This window comes from Heterodontus francisci, chromosome 36, assembly GCF_036365525.1.
Source record: "Heterodontus francisci isolate sHetFra1 chromosome 36, sHetFra1.hap1, whole genome shotgun sequence".
Classification (NCBI taxonomy): Eukaryota; Metazoa; Chordata; class Chondrichthyes; order Heterodontiformes; family Heterodontidae; genus Heterodontus; species Heterodontus francisci.
The window spans coordinates 19,668,049-19,692,230 of record NC_090406.1 but is presented as its reverse complement, the minus strand read 5'-3'; the positions used below and the strand labels follow the sequence as shown (position 1 = coordinate 19,692,230).

General features: G+C 41.3%; 1 protein-coding gene across 8 annotated transcripts in view; it reads right to left on the bottom strand.

The window, feature by feature from the left end:
* LOC137351631 (protein strawberry notch homolog 2-like) overlaps positions 1–24,182 on the bottom strand; it is a 182,503-nt gene that overhangs the window by 49,532 nt on the left and 108,789 nt on the right. For all 8 annotated transcript variants that reach the window (XM_068016261.1, XM_068016260.1, XM_068016263.1 and 5 more), the window contains 7 exons: positions 23,749–23,909; positions 21,350–21,483; positions 20,366–20,456; positions 16,377–16,520; positions 15,353–15,488; positions 11,168–11,273; positions 1,547–1,700 (listed from right to left, as the gene is read on the bottom strand). In XM_068016261.1, coding sequence (XP_067872362.1) covers positions 1,547–1,700; positions 11,168–11,273; positions 15,353–15,488; positions 16,377–16,520; positions 20,366–20,456; positions 21,350–21,483; positions 23,749–23,909 — 926 coding nt within the window. The remainder of the gene's footprint in view (positions 1–1,546; positions 1,701–11,167; positions 11,274–15,352; positions 15,489–16,376; positions 16,521–20,365; positions 20,457–21,349; positions 21,484–23,748; positions 23,910–24,182) is intronic.

The window sequence follows — 24,182 nt, the reverse complement described above, 5'->3', positions numbered from 1 at the left end:
CAGCCTAGAAATTTCTGGAAAAATACATATGTATCTGTTTCTATAGGTTAGATTTGGCCTCCTCCTTTACTGAGGATGATGACGAGATAAACCTGTTGTAATTAAAATGCTTTGCACAGTCACACGAAAACAGGAACTGTTAATTTAGTATTTTCCCCTTTTTGTATTAAAATTTTACACATTCTGACTGCTTATCTATAACTTCTCTCATTAGAGGATGGCGAACCACAGCCCTGGAGTATTCTTTAGTTTGAACTAGACTTCTGTGGAATCCAGGAATTTGAGATTTAAAGGAATTCCTGAATTCATTTTAGGTTCGAGTTTTCACATTGGTTATACTCATAAACAGCTTGAACCTGGCAGGAAGTTGAGGAAAATTGGTTGGGACTTTCCAGCGCAAGTGATGCTTAACATACAATAACCCTGCCCAAATAAGCTTGGGTGTATTAAATGAGACAAATAACAGAATATCTCCATATTATTTATTTCTGCCAATTGTGCTCTGGCTGCATTGGGCTCATGAGACACCTGTACGTCTCTGGCATTCAGCATTGCTACGGGCCTGAAGGAGAAGTGGGATTAAATTTAATTTGTCAGTTTCCTTTCTGTAACCACAGAACGCAAATTTCAAAAAACGTAAAAGATTTAAAATTATTTGAGATCTTTGCCGGTAGCACATGCCAACCTACATTACAGTGGGGCACCACAGCAAATCCCCCCTCACTTGAGGCAGGCACCCTAACAAAGCTGTAAATGATTCTAGTACCAGCCCCTAACAGGTCAGTGACCCTGAGCCTAGAAAATAAACTAGGCTTAGGAATGCATAGGAAAGGCAATCAAAATTCCTGCAAACACAAGCTCCATTTCAGTTCAGAATTGATACTTACTACCTGCCTCTTTCAGTTTTGCCTGGTTCCTTAGAAGTGATACAAGCAGTGGTGAGTGTAATGGCTGAACTTAAATAATTAACTGAAACAGCACGGATCAATCATTAACTGCAATGGGTGCAGTGGAAAGATGTCCAACTGATGAAAAAAAATTAACCTAAAAATGTGCTCTGAAATGTCAAGTAAATCATTCTGGAGCCAAAAAGCTAGACTTCAATCATAGCTTTAATTGGCAATCAGTGATATAACAGCTAAATGTGTTGTTTAATTCATGACTGGAGGATGAGAAGACCGATTAAGTAAAGGAAAAGAAACAATGACCAAACTTGGAAATTCTGTTATATGTTCTAGTCATATCACCATGAGATTAATTTTCACCTTCACGACTTGGGCAGTAAACTGATGGAACAAATCACTTGTCATAGAACCCACCTGATTTCAAATTAAGTTTTGCAAGTTCTGCTCCAATAGTTTACTGCCCACACAGATAAGATGAAAATTACCCTTATGGTGGTTTAAGTTTTCATAAACACATGGTATTTCAAGAAAGTATTCGAATGCATATTACGCTTACAGGTTGCACGGCAGAATGTCTAAGGTGCTTAAATTTGTGAAATCAAAAATAGTGGAATATTGGTGAAATAAGTTGAACTCCTTACCAGCACAGCTGCTTTGTTGTATACAAGTTTGAAACTGTCATCCAGAGGTATTTCTTCTATTCTGAACGTCACTCCAGCAAAGCTTAGTTGCCTAGCAATATACATTCCACTAACTTTCATATCCATAGCAACAATTTCCATTGCACCCACACCACTAAAACAAAGAAAACAGAACAAAATTTTAAGATGTTAGTTAAAAATAACTGTCATTTTGTATCTAAGATCAAATCATTTTATTTGGTACTCCTGGGCTGAATGGTAAATGGTACTGGTTAAGTGAAATGTCGGCAAAGACAGGAAAATACTACATAGCACTTCTTAGGGTTACTCCGGTGACATCTATGGTGGCATGTAAAGGACTGTTCTTATGCTACCTCTTTAAAAAAGGGACTGATTGCCATTGGAGAAATGTCCATGTAGATTGTCTGCAATATTTCAATTATTGTTAAATTGCTTTCGTCTTCAGCCCAATTTGGGCCTTTGGTCACTCCCTTTCAGAGCTTCAGCATGCTATTCTAATGATCACCTGGGCAGTGGTGGGTTTCACCACTATGGTGAAACATAAAATTCCAACAAATCTGACTAAAACACAGGTCACACCAGTTTCAGCTCAGAGGCTGCACTCATGCCTTAGTCAGAAGGTTCTGTGTTTGCTTCATATTCCAGAGACTTAAGTATATAACCTAGGTGGACACTTCAGTGCAGTACTGCGGGGGAACACTGCACTGTCGGAGGTGCTGTCTTTCAGATGAGATGGTAAACCGATGCCCTGTCTTCCCTCTCAGTAAAAGATCCCATGGCGCTATTTGAAGAGCAGGGATGTTCTCTCCAGTGTCCTGGCCAATATTTATCCATAGCACTGGATCAAATTATTGAGTTATTATCTCACTGCTGTTTGTAGGGCCTTGCTGAACACAAATTAGCTCCCGCATTTCCCATATTACAAAGGTCACTACACTTCAGAGAGTATTTAATTGGCTGACAAGTGCTTTGGGACATCCTGAGGTGGTGAAAGTTGCTATAAAATGCAAGTTTTTTCTTTCATTTATAAGCATCAGAACAAGCATTGCTGGCAAGGCCTGCAATTATTGCCCATCCCTAATTGCCCTTGAGAAGGTGGTGGTCAGCTGCCTTCTTGAACCGCTGCAGTTCATGTGGTGCAGGTACACGCACAGTGCTGTTAGGGAGGGAGTTTCAATTATGGGATTGCCTGGAGCCCATTTATAGAACTGTAGAATGTTACAACATGGAAACTTGCCACTCAACCACTGTATTTTCACCAAAGTATTTTCCCGACATAAGCCACGTAACCTAATGCCACTCTCCTTGCTCCGAAAGTACCTCATTAGTTCTAAAGCTCTTTGGGATGTCCTGAAGTCATGACAGGTGCTGTATAAATACTAGTCATTTTTTATTAAAGGCATTTTTTCCCCAACTTTCCCTTTAATTCCTTTTGAGGTGATAAATTTATAGGTTCTTGTTAATGTTTCATCGACCAATAGACACAAATTATCACTATTCACCTCATCATAACTCTTCATAATCTTGAAAACTTCTATCACCATTCAATATCTTTAGTGAAAAAATCTGTAACTTCTCAAGTATCTATTGTTGTATTATTGATTTAAGAGTGATGTCCCTTTAAGAATTTAGTATGTTGATGAGCTAAGTACCAGGATGTAGACTTGTGACTGGAAGCCACGGGCACTCTGCACTGCAACACCCTGGACAAAGGTTCTGTTTATAGTTTGCTCTGTATTGTATGTATTAACTTTAGCTGTCGATAAACCTTCTAGAGATCTTCAAGAAACTGGAATCCGCACACCTCATTGTATTGCTTAAGATAGCACAAAGAAATGCATGGCATGGTGGCAGCAGTGGGATAAAGCAATGATTGCTTTCTTTAAAAGACAAGATACGAGCTTGAAGACCACAGGTGAAACAGCAAACTATATACAGAACCTTTGTCCAGGGTGTTGCAGTGCAGAGTGCCCGTAGCTTCTAGTCACAAGACTACATCCTGGCACTTAGCTCATTAGCATACTAAGTTCTTAAAGGGACATCACTCAAAGCGATAATACAACATCTATCATAACTGTAACTCCTCATTCCTGGTAACATCCTACTGTATCTACACTGACCCTTTTCTGGTACTTTTATATCCTTCCTATAATGGGATGCTTCAAACTCTACACAATACTTATCATGGAACTATTGCTTCTCTATTCCATTTAAAATCTAACTATTTAATATGTATTTCCTCTTCCTACTTCCAAAATGTATTCACATTCTTCTATACTGAGCTGCATTGGACAATCCCACTGGCCTAAGTCAGCCTGTAGCCTTTCTTAATGTATGCTACAACTCGCAATGACAATAATTTGATGTCATTAGCAATTTTTGATATTGTTCTCTCAATTCCCAAGTCCAGATCATTTATCTATTAAGAAACTAAGTCCAAACCAACACGGTCTCTTGTCGAACACTAACTACCCACCCTTCAACATTCTGAAAAAATGTCTTTTTGCTTTCTGCCATCTGATCCTCGCCTATCAATATGGCTGTATTATTAAATCACTTTTTCTCCCCCCCACACGTCTCAGATCTGGTACTTTACCAACTTCCTGTATGCACAAGCTTCCTTCTCCATGTCGCCAGTCCAAGTCACGTCAAAGAACAAAGAACAGTACAGCACAGGAATAGGCCATTCGGCCCTCCAAGCCTGCGCCGATCTTGATGCCTGCCGAAACTAACACCTTCTGCACTTCCGGGGCCCACATCCCTCTATTCCTTTCCTATTCATATATTTGTCAAGATGTCTCTTAAACATTGCTATCGTGTCTGCTTCCACCACCTCCCCTGGCAGCAAGTTCCAGGCACATCCTCTCTAAACTTTGCTCCTCGCACCTTAAACCTATGTCCCCTAGTAACTGACTCTTCCATTCTGGGAAAAAGCTTCTGACTATCCACTCTGTCCATGCCGCTCATTGCTTTGTAAACCTCTATCATGTCGCCCCTCCATCTCCGTCGTTCCAGTGAAAACAATCCGAGTTTTTCCAACCTCTCCTCATAGCCAGTGCCCTCCAGACCAGGCAACATCCTAGTAAACCTCCTCTGTACCCTCTCCAAAGCCTCCACGTCCTTCTGGTAGTGTGGCACGCAATATTCTAAGTGTGGCCTAACTAAGGTTCTGTACAGCTGCAACATGACTTGCCAATTTTTACTCTATGCCCCGACCGATGGAGGCAAGCATGCCATATACCTTCTTGACTACCTTATCCACCTGCGTTGCCACTTTCAGTGACCTGTGGACCTGTACGCCCAGATCTCTCTGCCTGTCAATACTCCTAAGGGTTCTGCCATTTACTGTATACCTCCCACCTGCATTAGACCTTCCAAAATGCATTACCTCACATTTGTCCAGATTAAACTCCATCTGCCATTTCTCTGCCCAAGTCTCCAACCGATCTATATCCTGCTGTATCCTCTGACAATCCTCATCATTATCCTCAACTCCACCAACCTTTATGTCGTCCGCAAACCTACTAATCAGACCAGCTATATTTTCTTCCAAATCATTTATATATACTACAAACAGCAAAGGTCCCAGCACTGATCCCTGCGGAACACCACTAGTCACATCCCTCCATTCAGAAAAACACACATCCACTGATACCCTCTGTCTTCTATGACCGAGCCAGTTCTGTATCCATCTTGCCAGCTCACCTCTGATCCCATGTGACTTCACCTTTTGTACCAGTCTGCCATGCGGGACCTTGTCAAAGGCTTTACTAAAGTCCATATAGATAACATCCACCGCCCTTCCTTCATCAATCATCTTCGTCACTTCCTCAAAAAACTCAATCAAATTAGTAAGACACGACCTCCCCTTCACAAAACCATGCTGTCTCTCGCTAATAAGTTTGTTTGTTTCCAAATGGGAGTAAATCCTGTCCCGTATAATCCTCTCTAACAGTTTCCCTACCATTGATGTAAGGCTCACCGGCCTATAATTTCCTGGATTATCCTTGTCACCCTTCTTAAACAAAGGCACAACATTGGCTATTCTCAAGTCCTCTGGGACCTCACCTGTAGCCAATGAGGATGCAAAGATTTCTGTCATGGCCCCAGCAATTTCTTCCCTTGCCTCCCTCAGTATTCTAGGGTAGATCCCATCAGGCCCTGGGGACTTATCTACCTTAATGTTTTGCAAGACATCCAACACCTTCTCCTTTTTGATAATGAGATGACTGAGACTGTCTGCACTCCCTTTCCTAGGCTCATCATCCACCAAGTCCTTCTCTTTGGTGAATACTGATGCAAAGTACTCATTTAGCACCTCGCCCATTTCCTCTGGCTCCACACATAGATTCCCATCTCTGTCCTTGAGTGGGCCAACCCTTTCCCTGGTTACCCTCTTGCTCTTTATATATGTATAAAAAGCCTTGGGATTTTCCTTAATCCTGTTTGCCAATGATTTTTCATGACCCCTTTTAGCCCTCCTAACTCCTTGCTTAAGTTCCTTCCTACTGTCTTTATATTCCTCAAGTGCTTCATCTGTTCCTAGCCTTCCAGCCCTTACGTCCATGGAGGGAAAGCAGCCCAGCAATGACCTGTCCCAAATCAGACAAGGTCAACTATCACATCCAACAACAGCAGGTAATATAACCAAAATTTCTCCTGTAATGAACTGCCCCAAACTGTCAAACTGCAATGCTGCTAGCATTACCACAACTACAATAAGGAACTTCATGTTTTAGCATAAGACTCATGCAAGTACCTTGCAATCGAAATGTACAATAATTGTAACTAAATATTTGAAAATTCAGTTTAAAAACATAGCATGGAATTGACTGTAAATTGGTACAATGAAGACTGCAATTTCAGTTAGTCAGTCACTTCCAATGTAAATTGTTTACTTGCCCATGATTCAGAGTAAACTTATGCAAAGTACAGGGTATTGAACTGCATGACATAATTCATAACATAATCAAACTCTTCCAGAAGTACCAATGTACTTCTTTATTATTTAGCAAGATGTGTTTGTCACACATCTTTACAACCATAACTTTTATTTTTAGGAAACTCTTTCCTCTAGACTCCTCCATCATGAGAACCACAACACCCAAGAGATCAGTAGAGGGTTCTCCCCACTGAATGTCACTGCTAAATAAGTAACACAGAATGTGCAAAATATAGGGTGTCAATCTGCATCTCATCACCGTGCTGCAGTGCTTCGGAAATTTGCCCTACTGCACCAGCATGCTGTCTCCCACATCAAACAGAACACATATGCAGAAAGGAGCATTTAAACAACTGATATGATGTTCCAATGAAAGGTCATCGATCTGAAATGTAAACTCTGTTTTTCTGTCTACAGATGCTGCCTGACGTGTTATCGTTACAGCACTTTGTTTTTATTTACATAGAAAATATAGCACAGAAACCAGCCATTTGGCCCAAGTAGTATGTGCTCGTATGATATTTATAATACTTCATCAATTTCTTTCTTAAAATTCCAATTTTCAAATCAACCATGAAATTTAGTATAAGGTGGTGCTGGATGGTGGCAAGTTTGAATTTCCCTTAAAAACTTTGGAGCAGGATAATCATGATTTCAATTCCAATTGCAGATCAGGATGTGTGGATGGGTTCCTGAAAATTTAAAATGCTAAATCACATGGTATGCAAGAAATGACTACTGGCCTCTTTCTGTGCCTTAAACTTTCTATGATTCCATAGCAAGCAACATGGCCAAATTAATTCAGGCAAATGTGAAATCACAAAGGAGAATTTTATTCTATTTATGCTCAGGATATAGGTGACACTGCCAAAGAAACTTCAGCTGCCTAGACCCTAAGCTCTGTAGTTCCTCCCTAATCCCCCTCTCTCTCTCTCTCCTTTTTGATGCTCCTTAAAATCTAACTTGTTGACCAAGCTTTTGGTCATTTGTCCCAATATCTCCTTATGTGGCTCGGAGTCAAATTTTGTTTGATAACAATCCTGTGAAGCGCCTTGGGATAGTTTACTACTTTAAAGGTGTTATGTAAATACAAGTTTCTGTTGTTTATTGCCTTTTCTTATTTGTCTTTAGGTAGTGGTGGCCCTTCCCCTTGAACTGCTATAGCTCTGGTGATGCTGCTCTCCCTCTGTTATTAGGCAAAGAATTCAAAGATGATGATGGAATCATGATGTATGTCTGCGTTAAGATGGTGTGTAACTTGGAGATGATGGTGCTCACACAGTATTGCTGCTCTTGTCCTTATTGGTGGTCCTCCCCTTCCCCAAAAAGAAAATAAGTTGGGGTGTAAAACAGGCTGTCGATTCTCTATCACCCATCTTGTGCTATCGCCAAAAAACAATTTTTAAAAAAAAACCCACAGCACTGTAATTTTGCACTTCTTCCACACTGTTCAGAGAATATTGAATGAAATTTGGTGTGGAATTTGCCTGATCTATCACAAGTCATGCACCTGGTATACAATGAAGAAGTTGAGCCTTGAAGTTTGTTGCGGATATCAGGGGACAAATTCTTAACCTGTTCATATGACATTCAAAGGATCATTGAATAGTAGACCACAGGAGGCAGCATTTGGCCCATCAAAACCGCACCAGCTCTTTAAAAGTACATTCAATTAGTCCCACTTTTCCAATATCCGTGCAATTTTTTTCTCAATTATTTATCCAATTCCCTTTTGAAAGCTACTGTTGGACCTGTATCCACCACCCTATCAGGCAATCCATTCCAAATCTCAACCAATCATTGCATAAAAGATGTCCCTCATGTTACCTCTTTGCCAATTACCTTAAATCTGTGCCCTAAGGCCATCAACCCTTCAGCCACTGGAAACTGTTCCTCTGTATTTAATCCATCTAAACCTTTCATGATTTTAAACACCTCTATCAAATCTGTCCCTAGCCTTCTCTGCTATGTGAACAATAACCTCAGCTTCTCCAATCTATCCATGTAACTGTAATACCTCATTCCTGGAACCATTCAAGTAGATCTCTTCTCTACCCTCTCCAAAGCCTTCACATCCTTCCTAAAGTGTGAACACATAGAAACATGGAACATAGAAACGTAGGATCAGGTCATTCGGCCCTTCGAGCCTGCACCGTCATTCAATACGATCATGGCTGATCATCCAAACTCAGCACCCTGTTCCCGCTTTCTCCGCGTATCCCTTGATCCCTTTAGCCCTAAGAACTATATCTAACTCTTTCTTGAATATATTTAATGATTTGGCTTCAACTGCTTTTTGTGGTAGAGAATTCCACAGGTTCACCACTCTCTGGATGAAGAAATCCCTCCTCATCTCAGTCCTAAATGGCACACCCCTTATCCTTAGACTGGTCCTGGACTACCCGCCATCGGGAACATACTTCCTGCATCTAGTCTGTCCAGTCCTGTTAGAATTTTGTAGGTTTCTATGAGATCCCCTCTCATTCTTCTAAACTCTAGCAAATACAAGCCTAATCCACCCAATCTCTCTTCATACGTCAGTCCTGCCATCCCAGGAATCAGTCTGGTGAACCTTCGCTGCACTCCCTCCATGGCAAGAACATCCTTCCTCAGATAAGGAGACCAAAACTGCACACAATACTCTAGATATGGTCTCACCAAGGCCTTGTATAACTGCAGCAAGACATCCTTGTTCCTGTACTCGATTCCTCTCACTATGAAGGCCAACATACCATTTGCCTTCTTAACTCCCTGCTGCATTTGCAGGCTTACTTTCAGCGACTGGTGCACAAGGACACCCGCGTCTCACTGTACCTCCCCCTTTCCCAATCTATCGCCGTTCAGATAACAATCTGCCTTTCTGTTTTTGCCAACAAAATGGATAACCTTACAGTTATCCACATTATACTGCATCTGCCATGTATTTGACCACTCACTCAACCTGTCCAAATCACACTGGAGCTTCTCTGCACCCCATCACAGCTCACACTCCCACCCAGCTTTGTGTCGTCTGCAAATTTGGATAAATTACATTTAATTCCCTCATCTATTAATATATATTGTGACTAGCTGGGGTCATAGAGTCATAGAGAGATGCAGCACCGAAACAGGCCCTTCGGCCCACCGAATCCGCACCGACCATCAACCACCCATTTATACTAATCCTACATTAATCTCATTTTTACCTCTCACATCCCCACCTTCCCTCAATTCTCCTACCACCTACCTACACTAGGGGCAATTTTTACAATGGCCAATTTACCTGTCAACCTGCAAGTCTTTGGCACATGGGAGGAAACCAGAGCACCCGGAGGAAACCCACACAGTTACAGGGAGAACTTGCAAACTTCACACAGGCTGTACCCAGAACCGAACCCGGGTCGCTGGAGCTGTGAGGCTGTGGTGCTAACCACTGTGCCGCCCTGTCCTAGCACTGATCCTTGCAGTACCCCACTAGTCACATCCCGCCATTCGGAAAAAGACCTGTTTATTCCTACTCTTGGTTTCCTGTCTGCCAACCAGTTCTCTATCCACATCAGTAACTTACCCCCAATCCCATGTGCTTTAATTTTGCATGCTAATCTCTTATATGGAACCTTATCGAAAACCTTCTGAAAGTCCAAATACACTACATCCACTGGTTCTCCCTTATCTATTCTACTAGTTACATCCTCAAAAAATTCCAGTAGGTTTTGTCAAGCATGATTTCCCTTTCGTAAATCCATGCTGACTTTGTCCGATCCTATCATTGTTTTCCAAATGTTCTGCTATTACATCTTTTATAAATGGACTCTAGCATTTTCCCCACTACTGATGTCAGGCTAACCGGTCGAGAATTCCGTTTTCTCTCTACCTTCTTTTTTAAATAGTGGGGTTACATTAGCTATCCTCCAATCTGTTGGAACTATTCCAGGGTCTATAGAATTTTGAAAAATGACCAGCAATGCATCTACTATTTCGAGGGCCACTTCTTAAGTACTCTGGGATGTAGATTATCAGGCCCTGGGGATTTATTGGCCTTCAATCCCGTCAATTTCCCCAACACCATTTCCCTACTAATACTGATTTCACACAGTTCCTCCTTTGCACTGGACCCTATGTTCCCCAACATTTCTGGGAGGTAATTTGTGTCCTCCTTTGTGAAGACAGAACCAAAATATGTATTTAATTGGTCTGCCATTTCTTTGTTTCCCCAATATAAATTCCCCCATTTCTGACTCTAAGAGACTCACATTTGTTTTCACTAATCTTTTTCCCTTCACATATCTTTTTCACTTCACATATCTATAGAAGCTTTTACAGTCAGTTTTTATGTTCTCTGCAATAAGTCAGATGAGGCTGAATCAGAGTTTTCTACAGGTTTAGCATAATGTACCTGCTTTTGTACTCTATGCCTCTATTTATAAAGCCCAGGATCAATTAAGTTTTCTTAACTGCTTTGTTATCCTGTCCTGCCACTTTCAAAGATTTGTGCACAAACAACCCAGGTTTCTCTTTTCTTCCAACAGCTTTCCTCTATCCATTATTCTGATCCAGGTGTTACCCCCTTTTATTTTAAATGGACTAACACCTCCTCTAAAGCTTTTATCAATCAATCATTACCAATAGTTGTTTCTTAGTAATTAATGCTATTCTTTAAGGTTTAAGTCTAGACTCACCGTTTCTCAATAGCATGAAGGAAATCTTCAAACTGGCGGAAGGGTGTGCCTTCTCCCCAAATGCCTAAACGACACATGTAAGCCATGTTCTTCGGTTCTGAGGCACCTTTATATATTTAAAATAAAAAGTATTTTAAGGAATGTTAGTAGAACTATTTTACTATCAAATAATAAACATTCCAGACACACGGGCTGCAATTTTACCGGCACATGGTGGGTCTTGCTGCCAGGACGAATTGCGGGTCCTGAGCCCACGCAGGCAAAAGGCAAGACTGCAGATTTTTACTAGCGGTAGCCAATTAAGAGTCCGCCACTGGGACTGCTGTCCAATGAAGGGCAGTAGCCTGCCTCTCCAAGCTGCCAGCCCAATCAGAGGGCTAGCAGCTCTGCAGCCCCAATTGAGGCAGCTGCTGCTGGGGCTGCAAGGAGGAGCGGGAGCCTCTACATTGAGCCCTCCAGCAGCAAAGCTGGGGCTGCCAGTGAACCGCCTCCATGGGCCTTGGAGCCTCCAGAAAGGAAGGACCCACCCCAACCACACCGGGTAGCTCCTGGGAGGCCACCTTGATATAGCTGGCGGCCTCCCCACTTGGCCGGGGGGAGAAAAAAACGCTGTTTTAAAGCTCATAAAATTCAGGCGACCTGGCAGAGTGGCCATCAATAGGCCAATTAATTGGATTAATTGGCTGCCCTTTTCTGGGTGGACGAGCTGTTGCTATACCCACCTTTGGTAACATCCCGCAGTGGCGGGAGTACATCGGGCTTCCTTCCCGATGTCTTCTGCCGCTATTTTACCACCCCTCCCACCACATCTCCTAAGGGCTGTTAAAATTCTAACCATGAAGTAAAAGGTTGCCAGTTTTCTCTAACCTGTACCGCATAAGAATATATAAAGCCAAGATTGTTTAACGGCATAAGCTGAAGGAGTGGAGAATAATTTGATAAGTAATCAATATTCAAACATTTTCAGAAACTGTAATTCTGGCAATAGTGAACAAAATACACAAGTGAATTCCTAAAAGCTTCATTTGACTTATAAATTTCGTGCCAACAGTCAATGCAACTTTATCATGAGGTATCAGCCCTGAAGTATATTAAAAAATAATCAATTCTATGACCATATTCATTATAAAAATTATGCAGATCATTTACAAATGTAAATTTCACACTTTCATTGCCTTAGTAAACATTGGTGACTAGAGAGGTTTCTTTCATTCCTTTATCAAATTTACATTTACATGATTACAACAGTGGGTTGCTGCTTAACTGGATTACACAGAATTCACAGCACAGAAAAAGGAAATTCAGCTCAATTTGTCTATGCTGATGTTTATGTGCTTCATACGAGCTTAAAAAATTGTTCCATGCTCATGAAGGTGCTTCCCTTGTTAATATTTTTTTTGAGGACTTGTGTTTAAAAGAGGGTGGAAAATACCTGAGGAGATGCTGGACTCTTTTTTAAAAAATCATCACTGGAAGGACACTTGGGACTTTGTTTGAAAACAAACACTTACTGGAAGTCACATGTCTTAACTAAGTAAACAGCTGGACCTTATGGACCATGGAACTGTTTTGACTTAGAGAAAGTCACATGTCTGAGTTTATGGCTCAGGAGCTTTGGTTTCGTTTTTGGGTTATTGTTGGTTGCTGAATTGGGGTGTAAGCCTGCTAAGAGAGCAAATCACCCAACTCATTCTTTTCCACCCGTTTTGAACAATTGTCTGAGAAGCCAGTGTGATAGCTGAAACCACTGACGGAATAATTCTCCCAAAAAGCTTGTAAAACTACTCCTCAATGTCCTGAGCAGAACTGCTCCAGAAAGATCCCGTGACAGCCATCTATATGCACCTGGACGCTAGACCAAAGGCCAGCTGGAATATTCCATATCTTAACTTTTTTCTGCAAGAAGTGACAATAACTTGGACAAAGTATTTTGTTTAAAAGTTGATCTCTGCAGAGAAAGCTTCTTTATTTTTCCTTTAACCGGTGTGTGTGTGTGTGCTTGGTTATTTAGCGTGTGTGTGTTTGGCTATTTAAAAGGGAATATATTTATACTTTCATATTTCAAACTGTGTTAAAGCTTTGCATCTTTATAATAAATCAATATTTTTGTTGCTTATTAAAGAAACGTGGTTGGCAGATTTTTATTCTGAAACTAAAATAGATGAAGTACATAATTGGCCATATCAGTAACTGGGTAAAACATTTAAATAGATGTTATGACCTGTGGAAAAGTGAAACAGTGCATTTCTCCAACCTCAGTCGTAACACCATTGATCTGTGTGACACACAAGTCATGGTACAAAAAACATGACAATATTAGGAAGTAGCAACTCGCCACCAAGCTCTTCCTCGTTACAAAGATTATGGCTCTTAATTGCCTACTGGATAAAGGTACCACCTGTTGTGGTGAACAACCTGCAAATTTAGCAAGTTCCAGGTCCAATTTATAGTCTCTGTTGAGTTTGCTGATCTTAGCCAGGATAATGCAGCGTTCCTTCAGGCATGCATTTAACTGGCAAACCAAACTGTGTGAAGTCTGTGGTGGAGCTTCAACAGCAACCTTCTAATTCAGAAGGACAATGCTCCAAATTTGCCAAAACTAATACTTTGCAGAGATTTTATGTTTGATAATATTTAACTGAATGGTAAAATCCATTTGCTTACAACTAGCATCAATAATCTGGTGAAACTGTAATGTCTATATTGGGTTTACACAGAATTTTTAAAAATTGAATGAATATTGTTCCTCTTTAAATTTTATCCTCTGAATATTTTTGCCAACCATCTTGAGAGATGAAAGCACTAAACAAGAGTTCTGTCACCCAGTATCAGCACTCTAACAACAGGTATGACACAGCCAGATGTAGAATTTTCTTTTAATCATATGTGGGATAGTGTCGTTGGCAAGGCTAGCACTTATTGCCCATCCCTAATTGCCCTTGAGAAGGTGGTGGTAAGCCATCTTCTTGAACCAGTGCAGTCCATGTGGTGTAGGTACACCCACAGTACTGTTAGGGAGTGAGTTCCAGGATTTTGATCCAGTGACAATGCAGAAGCAGCAATATAGTTTGAAGTCAGGATGGTGTGAGACTTGGAAGGGAAATTGCAGGTGGTGGTGTTTCCATGCATCTGCTGTCCTTGTTCTTCTAGGTGGTAGAGATCCCAGGTTTGGAAGGTGGTGCCAAAGATGCCTTGGCGAGTTGCTGCAGTGCAACATTTCGCTCTCCCAGCGACAGTACCTGCTACCGTTGCTACCAAGAGCCACACTATTAAAGTTCAGCCCTGTACTATGTGGTGCCTTGGTTAAGTGAATCAGCCTGCTGTTTGATGTAAACATACAACTGCAGCATTCTTCAGGCTGTCCAAATCGAAAATAGTTTTTTCTGGCTCATTAGGAGGAGCAATTCTCCACTTTTCACGTTTTTGGGGGGAAAATATGTTTGAAGCTCACTTTTGAAAAGTACTCCATAACCGTTTACAGGTTGCTAGCAGTAGAATCACAGTATTATCAATGCTGTAGTTAATAATTCCTGTAAAAAAAAGCCCTGCCAATTTAATTATGAATAGCAACAGAAACAAAAATATCCAATGATTATATAAATGTCAATTTGCTGAAATAAATTAACTTACTACTCCATTTTAATTGATTTTGGGAGTAAATTTGTATTCACTAAAAATTAACATTCCTGAGGGAAAAATTTGTTTGCGTAGCTCTGCAGCGGCGCTATGAAGACTACATCAATTCCCTGGGGGAAGACAGTGCTGCAGGCCCATGCAACATTCTTTAATGTTATTAATGGAGAAAGCTGTACAGGTAGCAGCCCGTGGCACAGCTTGTGCCTGGGAAAATTTGTAAATATGCATAACACGGGTATGCGCTACAAACGGCGCTATATGAATGAATTTCTGCCCCTTAATGTATTCAGTTTTGGTGCTGTAAAACATAGTACAATGTTGGTAAATACCGAGTACTCCAAACAATTGATAGTCTCGTCAGCGTGGGATTATTGTTTTATCTTTTTAAGAGTATTGAGCAAATACCAACCCATAGATAATATAATTATTTTAGGAAAGATTATTAAAGATGATACTGAAAAGTCTTGATGTACTAACAACATATTTACACTAATACATTGCATTCAGTGCCTAACACAAAAAAAAGTTTTTTAAGGAATATATCCATACCTGTAGCACTAGCATAGACAACTCTTGCAAATGGTAGTTTATTTTGTAGCTCTAGAACAGCCAGGCCTGTTTTGGTGGATTTGGTACTGCCATTCACACAGACATTTTTCGCTTTGTGACATTCATCAAACACAATCTAAGAAGCAAAAACAGTCAAGGAAAATCCAAAAGATCCTAAAGAATTATTATTTTCATGATCAGAAAGAAAAATGGATTTGCATTTATTTAGCACCTTTTCATGCATCTTAGAAAAGCCTCAAAACACTTGCAGAGAAATTATCTGAAGTGCAGTGATTACTATTATATAAGTATACAGGCATTTGTTCTGCACAGCAAGATCCCACAATGAGATGACTGACCATCTTTCTGGTACAGCATTGACAGTAGTTTGCGTTTGCCTCGACACCGATGGAACCAAAAGTTCTGATGAAATTCAGAGTTTGCACCAATTTGTCCATAATACACAGCTCTTGGCTACAGAATTCTTTAACCAATTGGATTTGAAAGATCAGTATCCTTCCCTGTCACGAACCAATCTGAAGCTTTCCATCTATTTCCAAGATAAAACCAAACTGTAAGAACTTTGCTTGAAGAAGCTCTCTCCCACCAAAGTAACAAATAATCATAACCGATCAGCTTTGTTTCCTGCAGCCAGGTAAATACGAAGTAATTCCATCATATATGTGGACATGTCAAATAATCCTTGCCAAGAGTCTACCTTAACATTCATCTGCCTTTGAAACATGAAAGATTGCCCTATTATCATTACTGCTAATCTTCTTGAATTGTATACAATCTACTATAATACTTAAGACAAATGAACAAAAATGCACATTTATTTTTAATAATGGTACATGCAACATATTTCAATTTGATTATTGATCTTTTTGGAAAGACAGACCAAGATTTTGTGAACTCTCCTAGTATTGTAACTTCAAATTATATTGAAAGTTTATTTAACATGCCAATAATGTACTGCTTTAATATAATTAACTTACTCAGAAATTTAACTATTAAAGGATACAACGCCATCAAACTGTTCTCCACACCAATCCAAAATCTGTTTTAACCTTGTTCTGTGTTGACCGCCAGCTTGACTTTCACCAATCAGTGCAGAGTAGGTTGCAAACAAAACACCTTCAGAAGTAGCTGTATCACCGTATTTTATCTGTTAGCAATTAAAAACGCACATTGTAATGTATAGAAGAAAAATAGATTTGCATTTATATAGTTCCTTTTAGGCCCTCAGGATACCGCAAAGTGCTTCACAACCAATTAAGTACTTTTGAAGTGGTCATTGTTGTAAATGTAGGAAACACACTGGCAACATGTGCACAACAAGCTCCCACAAACAAAAATGTTATAAAAATCAGATAATCTGTTGTTAGTAATGGTGAATGAGAGATTAACACTGGCCAGGACACCAGGGTTACCTCCCTTGCTCTTTCTCAAAATAGTGCTGTGGGATCTTTTACATCTATCTGAGAGCAGATAGAGCGTCAGTTTAATGTCTCGTCCAAAAAATGGCACTAACAGTGCAGCACCCCCTCAGCACCACACTTGAATGGCAGCCTAAACATTTGGGCATAGGTCTGTGAAGTGGGATTTGAATCCAGAACCTTATGGCCAAGAAACAAAAATGCTACCAACTGAGCCTCTGCTGACACTCATTCTGCCAATTAAAAAAGGACACTGTGATGAATGTCTTCTTCTTTAGCCTCCTTATCTCGAGAGACAATGGATACGCGCCTGGAGGTGGTCAGTGGTTTGTGAAGCAGCGCCTGGAATGGCTACAAAGGCCAATTCTAGAGTGACAGACTCTTCCACAGGTGCTGCAGAGAAATTTGTTTGTCGGGGCTGTTGCATAGTTGGCTCTCCCCTTGCGCCTCTGTCTTTTTTCCTGCTAACTACTAAGTCTCTTCGACTCGCCACATTTTAGCCCCGTCTTTATGGCTGCCCGCCAGCTCTGGCGAACGCTGGCAACTGACTCCCACAATTTGTGATCAATGTCACAGGATTTCATGTCGCGTTTGCAGACGTCTTTAAAGTGGAGACATGGACGGCCGGTGGGTCTGATACCAGTGGCGAGCTCGCTGTACAATGTGTCTTTGGGGATCCTGCCATCTTCCATGCGGCTCACATGGCCAAGCCATCTCAAGCGCCGCTGACTCAGTAGTGTGTATAAGCTGGGGATGTTGGCCGCCTCAAGGACTTCTGTGTTGGAGATACGGTCCTGCCACCTGATGCCAAGTATTCTCCGGAGGCAGCGAAGATGGAGTCAATTGAGACGTCGCTCTTGGCTGACATACGTTGTCCAGGCCTCGCCGCCATAGAGCAAGGTACTGAGGACACAGGCCTGATACACTCGGACTTTTGTGTTCCATGTCAGTGCGCCATTTTCCCACACTCTCTTGGCCAGTCTGGACATAGCAGTGGAAGCCTTTCCCATGCGCTTGTTGATTTCTGCATCTAGAGACAGGTTACTGGTGATAGGTGAACTCTTGAACCACTTCCAGAGCGTGGTCGCCAATATTGATGGATGGAGCATTTCTGACGTCCTGCCCCATGATGTTCGTTTTCTTGAGGCTGATGGTTAGGCCAAATTCATTGCAGGCAGCCGCAAACCTGTCGATGAGACTCTGCAGGCACTCTTCAGTGTGAGATGTTAAAGCAGCATCGTCAGCAAAGAGCAGTTCCCTGATGAGGACTTTCCGTACTTTGGACTTCGCTCTTAGACGGGCAAGGTTGAACAACCTGCCCCCTGATCTTGTGTGGAGGAAAATTCCTTCTTCAGAGGACTTGAATGCATGTGAAAGCAGCAGGGAGAAGAAAATCCCAAAAAGAGTGGGTGCGAGAACACAGCCCTGTTTCACGCCACTCAGGATAGGAAAGGGCTCTGATGAGGAGCCACCATGTTGAATTGTGCCTTTCATATTGTCATGGAATGAGGTGAGCTTTGGTGGGCATCCAATCTTTTCTAGTAGTCTGAAGAGACCACGTCTGCTGACGAGGTCAAAGGCTTTGGTGAGGTCAATGAAAGCAATGTAGAGGGGCATCTGTTGTTCACGACATTTCTCCTGTATCTGACGAAGGGAGAACAGCATGTCAACGGTTGATCTCTGTGCACGAAAGCCACACTGTGCCTCAGGGTAGACGTGCTCGGCCAGCTTCTGGAGCCTGTTCAGAGCGACTCGAGCAAAGACTTTCCCCACTATGCTGAGCAGGGAGATTCCACGGTAGTTGTTGCAGTCACCACAGTCACCTTTGTTTTTATAGAGGGTGATGATATTGGCATCGCACATGTCCTGGGGTACTGCTCCTTCGTCCCAGCACAGGCAAAGCAGTTCATGTAATGCTGAGAGTATAGCAGGCTTGGCACTCTTGATTATTTCAGGGGTAATGCTGTCCTTCCCAGGGGCTTTTCCATTGGCTAGAGAATCAATGGCATCACTGAGTTCCGATTTGGTTGGCTGTATGTCCAGCTCATCCATGACTGGTAGAGGCTGGGCTGCATTGAGGGCAGTCTCAGTGACAGCATTCTCCCTGGAGTACAGTTCTAAGTAGTGCTCAACCCAGCGGTCTATTTGTTTGTGTTGGTCAGTGATTATGTCCCCTGATTTAGATTTGAGGGGGGCGATCTTCTTGATGGTTGGCCCAAGAGCTCTCTTCATGCCATCATACATTCCTCTGATGTTTCCGGTGTCTGAGGCCAGCTGAATATGACTGCATAGGTGTTGCCAGTAGTTGTTTGCACAGCGCCTGGCTGTTCTTTGTGCAGTGCTTCTGGCTGCTTTAAGTGCTGCGGATGTTAAATCGCTGGGGACTTTCTTGTAGTTCAACAGGATGTCACAATATAATCTACTTTACAACAATAGGCATCTTCTGTTTAATTAAGTGCATACCACAGAGAGAGAAGATAAATCAGAGGTCAAATTACGCTGGTTGATCTTCTAAACCTGTTGGTGGTCAGGTCAAGCACTGCAGGCTGTCTTTCTGCCCTTTCAGCCAGCACATATATGGAGGAGGCAATTTTAATTTATCCTGTCTGGTGGAAAATTGAGACACCATCAAATTTCACTTTCTATTGTGATCAAGGGAAATAAAATCACGCATGGGGCGAAACAGGTGCTAGGTGGGTTCAGTTAAAATTACCACCCATTGGGCTGAATTTTCTACTCCCGCTGCCAAGAGCGGCAGCAGGTGGAAAAAATGGCGGCCTGCACATGCAGACCATGCGCTACCATGCCCCCGTGGCCCAATATAATATGCCATTCGAGCACCCCTCCCCCCCCCCCCCAAAATCACATGCAGGGGGTGGGCTCTGTGACGCTGGCAGCTGCCTGTGCACAGGTGCTACCCACCCCAATACATTGCAAAATAAGCTATTGCCCCTCCCCCTCCAATAACAATTAAATGTAATAGTTGCCCTCTGGCCCCCCCCCCCCCAACGTATCTGCAAGACCTGACCTCTCCCCCCATCCCCCCCAAACCGATCAAAGTGCAGAGGTCACCCCTTCCCCTACACTATTAATATCCGGATGCCAGACCAAAAGGGACAACTGACATCCTTCCATATCTTCTCTTTTTTTCTTCAAGTGTTGTGGGTAAGTGGATAAACATTTAAAAATATATGTTGTGACCTTTGGAGAAGTAGGACAAGAAAAGACAGTGCACTCCTCCACTTCTATCATAACAATATGTAAAGCCGGGTCCAGTCATCCAGCCGGGGCGGGTGGGGCAGTGGGCGGGGACAAACTTCCAGCGCCGCCTCCCCCCCTCCACCCCATGGATCCAGAGGTTGGGACCTCAACAAAGTCCAGGCCATTGTGTGCGTCAAGGGTGAACAATGGGGAGAAAGATTAATTTTTTTAAATACTTTGCATGTGAAGTGAAAAAGCCTATTTCTAATGATAAATAACTTCCTCAATATTCTGATAATTCAAAACAACACATGGAATTGTAATTTAGTATTACTTTTAATTCTGCAGAAATATGTTAGATTGCTCTTCATACCTTGTTGAGAGCATGCACTGGAATATGTGCAGCATCAATATCTTTAAGATCACGCTCAGCATCATATTTCAGATCATTGGAGACACTAAACCTATAACATAATATTGAATCTGATTAACACATCATTTGCCTTGCATTTCAACAATACATTTGAATTAGTTTCAATTTTGTTTGTAAACTACATTTGCTATTCAATATTTTATTACTTTATTTCTCATGCACGTATAGGTATCACAAACACCATTTCCAGACACAGGATACATAGAAACAGAAGGTGGACATTCAGCCCCTCGAGCCTATTCCACCATTCAGTTAGATCACAACATGTCTAAGCATATTCTTTCATGGGATGTGAGCGTCGCCGGTAGGGCCAGCATTTCTTGCTCATCCCTAATTGCCCCCGAGAAGGTGATGGTGAGCCGCCTTCTTGAAGCACTGCAGCCAATCTAATGTAGGTAGAACCATAGTGCTGTTAGGGCGGGAGTTTAAGATTTCTGACCCAGTGACAGTGAAGGAACAGCAATAGAGTTCCAAGTCAGGATGGTGTATGGCTCGGAGGGGAACTTGCAGGTGGTGGTATTCCCGTGCGTCTGCTGCCCTTGCCTTCTAGGTGGTAGAGGTTGCAGGTTTGGAGTGTGCTGTTCAAGCCTATAAAATACTCTCCCAGTGAAATGTTAAGGTGAAAGAATGGGGCAATGATTTACATGCCATAAAACAGATATACTTTTTCCAAAATGAACCCCTTTCTGACTGGAGAGGTATTGGTTTTGGTAATACAGTATATACAGCATATGTTCATATTTTTAGGTTTTGTAAGAGCAAGGGAATGATTAACACATTGATTTAACTTTTAGAACTTAAATCAAAATAACTGTATAATAGGGGGTGTTTTAAGGTATTAGTTTCCAGAATTCATTCAAATTTTTATTTAAAAAAATGTAACAGGTCACTTTTGCACACTTGCTGCAATTACTTTATACTTACCACAAAGATTTCTTTCTGCCCTTTTTGTAATTTTCATAAATGATGCCTGCCACAGTTCTTCCCTTTCCAACACCAGCCCCATCACCAATAAGAAACCCCGCACGATGGTTATTTTCCAACAGGATTTCATGTTGCTAAAAAAAAATCAAAGAAATATGATTTTTCCTTCACACAGTAATAACCCAATAATAAATACATACACTAGTATTAAAATAAGCCCCTCCCCATGGACTAGGTCCTAGATTTTCTCCTTACTGTACACGAATTAACTGATCTTGGTCTGGATAGCAGTAGGGGTATTGCAAAAGAAAAAAACCAGGAGGGAAAAAAAGCCAGTATTTTCACCCCAATTGCTATCCAGTGACTTTTGCTAGAAATCATGCATGGATAGATATTGTGATATCCTGTGGTTGAATTGCCTGGCAAGATTCTTAGTCAAGGTGCACTCATGAGGATTGCCGACTTGGTCCAAGTACCAGTTGGATCCTGGCACTTGTTGAACCATATCCCGAATGAGTTAGTGCCTTCAGAGAAAAATTTTAATTTTAAAAATTGCATTTTAAGGATTAAGCCATCAACATTATTTTAAAAATAAAATTAATTTTAAACAAATATCACGTCCCATTAATTTTTATTAAGTGAAAGCTAATGAGATCAGTGGGGCTACTGGTTTGGTGGATTTTTCATGTCAGATAGTGAAAATAGGGTAAATTAACACAAAACTGTACTCATATCATCACTGAGGCACCCAAAGTTAGTGACTGAATTTACTGAAGTTAAATTAACTCTACTGCAGTTAATTTTTGTATCTCCTCCCAGTCAGTTCCACTAACAACGTCATCGTGCTTGCAGTTTAAAACAAATATAGACTGAAAAAATACCACGGGTAGACTTTCAACTTGCCGCCCAAATGTAAAACTGTTGTTGTGGATTGGCAACCCATTATAGAAACTACACGATTTCCCTTGAATTCAAGTGCACTCCAGTTTTATGCCTGGGCGACAAGTTGAAAATCTGCCGCTTGATGTCTTTTCACCTTCATTACCTTTAAAGAGAGATCCTGGAGCAGAACTCCTTTTCCAAAAGGTGAAATAAGAAGTTTAAAATTCATTTCTTTTTTCCTGTACTTGTCAGTAGCAGTTAATTTTTTCAGCAAAATGCTATTGTAGCAGTTTTAGTAACTTTTCCTAAACTGAACACTGAAATCATCCCAAACAGAACCACGGAATCTTGTGCCACAGACAAGAGGTTGTTCACCCCATCACTCCTGTACTGACTCTCAAACAGCTATCCACTTTGTCCCATCCTCCTGCCCTTTCCTGAAAACTTTTCAACTTTTTTCATATATTTATCTATTTCCCCTTTAAACCTATTATGGATTCTGGTTCTGGTAGGGCACATCATGTCTTAACAACTCTCAAAAAAATTCTCCAAATCTCTTCTACTCTAAATTTATGCACTCTATTTACCAACTAGAATGAATCCTTTCAAACACGAGGCATTGTACTAATGCTGTTAGGTTAATAACTTACACGGTCTGTTTTAAATAGCGTCTCCGAATAGAATTTAGTTATTCAGGTGAACAGCCTTTGCACTGTCAGTGCCTGTTCAAGTTCTGTAATCATAAACACATGCAGAACTCTTGGCAACAAATACCCATTTTAAATAAGGTGACAAAAAAATTGCTTTATTGCTCACTATCTCAAGCCATTTGTGCATGAAATGTCAATAAGAACCTTTCATTGGCAAGTTGTAAAATAGAATTAAATACATTAGCTAATGTGAGAGCTGTCAGCAGAAAAACTGCTAGGTTGTTGAAAAACCCAACTGGTTCAATAATGTTCTTCAGGAAAGGGAACTCGCCACTGCTACTCACGACTTTAGTTCTACACTATATGGCTGACCCCTGATTTAGTCGCTTAAATAATACTGTTGTGACAAAGCAAGGTGGCCCAGCACCTTCTTAGGACAAGTAGAGATGGGTAAGTGTGGCCTTGCCAGGACCACCTACATACTCAGAACAAATGTATAAAAACAATTATATTTGAATCATATTATATTTTGAGAATTCAATATGTTATCAATATAAAACCACAACACATCCACAGTAATAAAAGCAAAATACTGCAGATGCTGGAAATCTGAAACAAAAACAAGAAATGCTGGATTCACTCAGCAGGTCTGGCAGCATCTGTGGAAAGAGAAGCAGAGTTAACGTTTCGGGTCAGTGACCCTTCTTCGGAGTTCCGAAGAAGGGTCACTGACCCGAAACGTTAACTCTGCTTCTCTTTCCACAGATGCTGCCAGACCTGCTGAGTGAATCCAGCATTTCTTGTTTTTGTAACACATCCACAATGTTCTTTTAGGTAATCCAAAGAAATGCAGTAAGTAAACCATACCTGACATGCATAAATGATTGCTTCTAGTTGTAGTGCAGACAAAGAACCATCTGAAATTGTCATTTGAGGAAGGCAGAGGGTGTATCTGATGTTCGGAGGTGGCACACTTGACAAGGTACTTGTTTCAACCACTCTGTCTGGGTGGCTATTTCCAATCTCAGCTGCATATGAACATTTTTTTTTATCATAGGTATTTCCACTTTATATATAAACAATTCTTCTATAACAATATGCAAACAGCAGTCAAATTCAATAATATGCCTATTTAATAGCAGGATTATTTTAGGTAAACATCCTGAAACAACCATAACCTGTAACTTCATGGCCCAATATAACCCTCATTCTACCATTACCATCAAGCCCTGGTTCAATGAGGACTGTGCGAGAGCATTCCAGGAGCAGGAACAGGCATACTTAAGATATCAAGAAACGGC